The sequence below is a fragment of the Elaeis guineensis genome, chromosome 5 (assembly GCF_000442705.2).
Source record: "Elaeis guineensis isolate ETL-2024a chromosome 5, EG11, whole genome shotgun sequence".
NCBI lineage: Eukaryota > Viridiplantae > Streptophyta > Magnoliopsida > Arecales > Arecaceae > Elaeis > Elaeis guineensis.
In genome coordinates, this window is record NC_025997.2 from 15566843 (window position 1) to 15573956 (window position 7114).

The 7114-nt window shown below is 36.4% G+C and overlaps 1 protein-coding gene across 1 annotated transcript; it reads right to left on the reverse strand.

Annotated features, from left to right (window-relative positions):
• Positions 1-1767: 1767 nt before the first annotated feature.
• LOC105044991 (GPN-loop GTPase QQT2) lies at positions 1768-6913 on the reverse strand. The gene is given in 9 exon segments (XM_010923129.4): positions 1768-2054; positions 2309-2584; positions 2672-2714; positions 2717-2876; positions 5538-5828; positions 5920-6146; positions 6232-6346; positions 6457-6558; positions 6745-6913. Coding segments are annotated over 8 exon segments (1353 nt in total). The 5' UTR covers positions 6886-6913; the 3' UTR covers positions 1768-2054; positions 2309-2310.
• Positions 6914-7114: the final 201 nt, after the last annotated feature.

Consider the following 7114-nt stretch of genomic DNA (forward strand, 5'->3'; position numbering starts at 1 on the left):
ATCCACGGGTATCTCCAAATCCGTTGGGTATGGAGATGTGTATCTCTTTTCTTACCCGATTGGGTATCGGGTAGGGTTTGGGTATAGGATATTAAGTTCGGATTTGGGGATGAGTAGTACACTACCCGACCCAAACCCTACCTATTGCCATCTCTAGATGGAAGTAGTATAAATATTATCCATCTGAATTTATTTATATATCCGAAATAATTTAGATATAGATAAAAATTTGAAGATCCGACTAATATTTTTATCTATATTGTACTCATATCCATAAAAAAAAAATGAATATGAATATGAGTAAACAACTATTCAATCTATATTCGAATATCCAAATTTATATATACCCTTATATAATTTTATATAATACTTATTATTTTTTTTAAAAAATATATAATCATATAAATATGTTATTAACTTACTTTATTATCTATTTAGCACTATTTTTTATTCTATAATCATAAAGTCTATTTTTTTAAATTATATCTCTAATTATACCCATATTTTTAATATCTAAATTATATCCGTATCTATTTAAAATAAATATGAATATAAATTTTTACATTCGAATAATTTCTATATTTGTATTTATATTCGTCAGATAAAATAAATATGGATATGAATATGTTAATCTATATCCGAGCCGATTTCAGTTCTACTTCTAAAATAATTTTCCGCATAAAGTGTTAAATATCTTCTACAACTACAAATATTTATATAAATATATCTTCTTGCTAAATTTCATCAAAATTATGATCTATTTGAATCGAAACCAAAATTTTTTGGAGAAAAATTGAACCAAACATTAAAATACATAATAGTCCGGTTCGATTTTTGGTTAACCAAACCTTCGCACACCCCTACTTCACAGCACCCTAAAATCTCTAACGCTCTTTTAAGAGACGCCTAGTTTGCATGCCAACTATATGGGATCACATAAAATTTTCCCTAAAAAAAATCCTCTCAACTAAGGGACAAAGGAAAAAGGGAGTTACATGGTTCGAAGGTTTGCATCATAAAGAATCAAGCACGGAAATTGTACCGTCAAAAGAGCCCCGAGTCTTCACCGAAACATCTTAAAAGAACACCATATTTCCCACCACGACGTGAAGGCTTCCCTTTATAGCTTTGACATAATCTAGTTTCAGTCAGCCAACTCCCAAAATTCTCTTTTAAAAATGTTAGAGTAGATGGTAACCGACTAGAGAGAACAAAAGCACAATTTTACAGATATAAACAGCTCATGATAAAGAATCGTGGCTCTTGAAGAAGGTTGTGCTTCTTTCACAATAACAGGAATCACAGTATCCATTTATCTAATCCGAATCCAAATAGTAGTAACTTTTGGTGGATGGTCTAGTGGTGGTCTCACCAAGAGTTTCAACGAGGGAGTGCCTTGATCAACCAATGAGGACGAAAGAATCGTCAATGAACAATAATGTTTCTCACAAAACTTTCAACATATGCAATGCAGATGGCTGATGAAATTATTTTATAATAACAGAGATGTATTTGATGAATGAGTAAATGACAATGTATTACTTCGATGAGTATTCCATACAAAGTTTGTTTGGAGAACTTGCTGCACAAAACCCATAAGAATTTCTACTGGTGAAATCCAAAGGACAAGGTTTTGCCCAAAATAAAGCCTCTGAAAGATTTGGTGTGCATAAGAGTGAAACCACGTATGTATTTAATTATATTGTGCCATCCACGTGAAAACGTATACGCAGATATTACGACAAAATAAGGACTCTCCTTGGAAAATGAGGGTTAAGAACAATACTTGCATTGATTCAGAAGGAAAGGCATGGACCAAATAGTGCTTTCTGCCATTAACAAAAAGCCAAACTTGATCACATTCTAAATTAACAAAATCTGCTGATTATAATCCCATAGAAGGTATGTAACATCCAAAACTATATAGCACTTTTGAGATGTCTACAGAGCGTACAAGACAAATTCTAGTCATTAATCCTTTGCCAGCTGATACCAAGATCCCAATCTCAGGTCACATGCTCCATAAGGTGCTGCTAGGTGGGTCAACGTCAAGACTGCAAACAAAAAATGCCCATCAGCAAGGTTAACAAACAAATCGAGAGTTCACAAGAAATCATCTTCATTGCAGCTGAAGCCTGCACATTACAAAAGCAGGCACAAAGCAGGCACAACTAAATATGAGCAGAACTCCTCAAGCATAACAGTAATATGCCTTTAAAAGAACAGGTTGTCTAAGAAATTACAAGAAATGATCCCTTGTATAGAGCAGGAACATTTCAAAAATCAGAATTGTGTAAGCTTGGCATACCCTTAGAATGCAAAGTGGGCAACTTCCTCATCTTCACCCTCATCTTCTTCCTCATCCTCCTCTGAAAACCTAACATTATCATCTTCTTCCTCTTCTTCTTCCTCATTGTCCTCTTCCATCATCCTACTAGCAGATTCCTTGTCCTTCAGACCAGTTCTTAGCACCACAGTTTGTCCTTTGGTTTTTTCCATGTCTTTCCGTAATTTCTCCATGTTTGCCCTCCTGCGTTCTGCCTCCAGCCTTTCCTTCTCAGCCCGTCTCTTGTCAAGATCAGCTCTGCAAAAGTAGAATAGAGAATGAGTTTACATTCTGAATTTAGATACAACTAAAATAATGCAGCAAAACCAGCTGGTTTGTTGATACTTGTAATTCTCCATATATTCTCTAGCACTTTCTTCTATGCATTAAAGAAGGCATCCATTCCAGCACCAGAAACGGCTGAAACTCCAACAGAGCGCAGGCTCTTATAAAACTCATCAAGAACCAGAGAAAGGCTTCTCGTTAAAGTTGATGTGTATGAAGTATCAGTGTCTAATGCTGTCTGAAATGCCTCAAAATCTTCCATCCACTGTTTCAAAGACAATTTATTCATTGCATGAAGCAAAGCAATGCAAAGCACATTAATTGCATAGATAAGAAAAGAGAAAAACTGCATAGTAACTACCATCAAGCGGCTTTGTTAGCATATTTTCTGACTTCTAACATAGTTTTATTACCTTTTACCTTCAATATAATAATGAGCTGTCGAGTGTCAAATGAAATTTCCATTTGCAATACCAGGTTTGGTACTCATACAACAACAATGTTGGTACCATGTCAATACAGGTTAACTTGGCATACCAGCATTTGGTACACCCCCTGTACCTAGCATCGGTTCGATACAAGTACAGCATAGGATGGTATGCACCAATAAGGCAAATCTTGTCTTATATTACTTGCATGTTGAACTGATTTACACAACTGTAAAGCAAAAAGTTTACCATCATAATGGATTTTGAAGTAGCCAAGATGAGCAGTTTTACCACTAACATATTGGAGTTCCATACAGAGGCCCAAGACGATGATGTACTTACATGATGCTATGATAACCAAGAAACAAGATGAGTTGCAGCAAGATCTGTTGCCACAAATATAAATTGCAGCTCCCAAGAATGAAAATAAAATAATAGGAAAAAAGGAGGAAGGAGTATGCAGATAGAAGAAATTTATTGACACAGAAAAACGGTAAAGCCGTCTCCACCCAAAACTTAAGCCTCTAGATATCATTCGAATTACCATTACTTTCCAGCAATCTACTATGACATCTCAACAAAGAGAATATGACAGAAAGCAAGTCCAACAGGTTAATCAAACCATCTGACCTGAAAAAATCTAAACGCTCAGCAATGATACTGCAACCACGATAACCCTGTCAACCTCATACTACGTGGCTTCTCAAGTTTCAATTTCTTTTTTTTTTTTTTTTAAAGGAAGAAGAACAAGTGGACCCTCAAGCTGATATACATGTTTCTGCACTGAAAATTTTCCAGTAACAACAATTAATATTACCGAGGAACATATTTTGAGAAATGAAACTATGGAAGTCAGCAAAATAGTTACTTCATCATGTATACTCAAGTTCAGCAGTTTTGATTGGATCACAATGCTGTTTTAAGGGGCCGCTGTTGGCACATGCCCATCTTCATCACCACATGAACTCTTCCACTTTTCTCAATTTTTAGATTACACCATCCAAAAGCTAAACAACCATCTGCACAGCTTGTCTCCATCAGAAACTTGACATCACCTTGTGTCACCGAATCTGTGACTAATCCTTACTGTAAGCTGTTCCGCATTATTTGTTTTTGCGTGATAAAGCTTGCCTCAAGTTGCTAAACTTCTTATAACTCCTCCAGCTGAAACTTCAAACATGAAGATGTAGATGCCAGCAAAACGGTTGAATATTCCTTAATATTATGAAGATGGCATTTGCAGCACATCAAGATAGCTAAAGAGCTGTAAGACTTCAGATCATATAGTTTTTACCTTGCTCTCTTGAAGCTGAAACCCTATTTAGTCTATACTGGAGGAAAAACATACAGTTTTTTCTTAACACTGTTTGTACTTTTGCGTGACAAAAAGTTGAAGTTCAATGATATAAACACTGCTTCCCGGAAAGATAATGCATTTTTATGCAAACAATGCAGCACTATACCTTATCTCGAATATTTCTCCAACAGAAACTCCATCAAGAATATCAATGTAAAATCATATTGTTGGAAGTTTCTCCACTTATTCAAGAATAATCATTTTATAACTCATTATTCAAGTAATCATGAATTATATAATATTCATTATACACTTATTCATCATACACAAACTATTCAATCAGTTATGATCTACTCATGAAGTATGAACATGCTTCTTAAATCCTTGTTCCATGATGAAACCAAAATACTTCTCATAGTGGGTGGTCATTTTTCTTATACTATTCCATCATATCAAACTCAACTTCAAAGAATGGCATGCACTTTTAATACCATAGACCACAGGAAGAAGACAGTAGGTCCTGAGTGTACCCTGGTTCCTTTGAACATTCCCTTAATGAATAAGAGTTACATCTACTGACTATTTCTTTACCTGCATCTTCCACATGCCTTTTCCAAACTCTCGGAAGAATTCCGAAGACTTAGGTTGGATTTCAACTTAACATCTTCTATAACGATTCATGCCATTTGAGATAAGTTGAATATAACCATCAGTTGTGCAATTAATTTCTTACTAATGCAAGCATCACTTTCCATCGAGACTGCCTATTATATGGGGATCTGTGATTTAAGCAGATAAGCACATTTTTAGGCACTGCTTGTGGCAGCAATTTTAAAACACCATTTCCCTTTATTTACCACTCCAACAAGCCTTAAGATCCCACCAAAACTTCCTAGTGCTATAAATTTTTTGGCATCTATGAAATTCATCGCAACATGCAAAGTTATATAAGAAAATCAGATGACTCAAGAAATGGTGTTGTTAATTTTAATACATATAACCTAGCAGCACAACGAGACAGTATACAGGGGAATTAGTCATTGGTGATTTGTAATAAACAAATGACTAGCTCATACACTTATAGAATTATAATTGTTGACAAAAAGAATAAAAGCAAGCACATCAGAAGCAGCAAACGTATTGTATTACTCGGGTAAAAAGAAGTCATGGAAGAATAAATAAGTTAATATTCTTCTAATACCTCCAATGCAAACTCATGCTTGGCCACGTCAACCTTGTTAAAAACCAACACCAAAGGCAACCTTGTCTTGTAAATTATGCTGCATGCGTAAAGCATGTTGCTCATAAACGTCACTGGGTTAGCCGATCGAGGTGTGTCAACAACATAAGCAATGATTGTAGGAAATGTGGAAGCAAAAGCTTCAGTAATTATTGCTCCCGAAGCTGACCAAGTGAATATCTCAATCTGACCAGGTGTATCCACCAGAACATAATCAAGCTGATCTGCCCGCTTCTCAACAACAGATATAACCTAAAACAAGACAGCACCAGCAACAACTCAAAACAAAATATGAACATTGAAGAAATAAAAGAGTTTAAATGTTATCAGATGCTAACTCCACCTCATCAAACTTTGTAGAGAAAAGATTTAACGATGTAAGAATTCCACCATTAGGGCCGAGATTATACTCCTTCATTACTTCCTTGTAGCGAACAGTGTCTCTTATATCGATGTTGGCACCAAAGGGAAGCGTCATAACCGCTGGGTCGAGGTTCAGAACATATCCACGGATATTTGAGGATTGTGTGTGACAAACCAACCGGTGAAGAAATGTAGTCTTACCACTCCCTGCAAGAAACAAACCCAAATTGGAGCATTAAGTTGGAAAGAACTCACAAGCTAACATTTTTTTTCTCCAAGAAGCATTACATGCCTGCCATCCCAACAACAATGATGATAACTGGCTTTCTTCTGAAGTTTCCATTTGATGATGATTCGGATATGTTCAATTTCTCTATCGACTCGGAAAGCTCTTCCTTTTCTTTACCCTTTGAATTCGACTAACAAATATAAGATGATGAACAACCAGAAGGACTACAAGGAACTACTTTTATACTCGGAACAAAAAAAAAATCAAGAAAATTGAATAAAAGCATACCCCGCTCTCGCTAGGTTCCTCCAAATCCATTTGCACCGCCTTGCTTGAGCTCGGGCCCGAATCGATGTCCATCACAAGTGCTGGAATACCGCTCAAAGATTGCTAACCAAAGGGTAAATAAAAATAAATGCAATATAACACTAAAAAAATCGCAAATAGACGGGAGAAAAATAAAAGAAATCACACAACTTTTGAAAAACCCTAAATTTCGGTTTGCCGTTTGCACCTTCTTATTACCATTGGAAATCAGGATGAGAAGGATTAGGGTTTTGAGGAAAAGAGGGATACCGAAGGATTAGAGTCAGGATCGATTGCAACACCAGCGAGGGTTCCGACTTCAATGAGAGAAAGAGGTCGCCAGCCCTCTCGGGAGGTATCGCGGTTTTCGCTCAGGCAGAGTAATGAAGCTGCTGTGTGAAGCCTGTGCATTTATCCGCATAAATACCTTTATACGAACTCATCCTTTCAGCCTTGAAACTTTTAGTGGTCCGCACGGGAGATTTGCCTTCTAAGTTTAATGCTGGAATTGGGCCGGGCCATTCTTTCACCCAAGCCCGACCATAATTTTTTCAGGCATCGGGTTAGGCTTTGGTCCAATTATTTTTAACAAATCTAGGCCTGAGTCTAGTCCCAGCCCCAACCCAAATCCAGCTAGAAC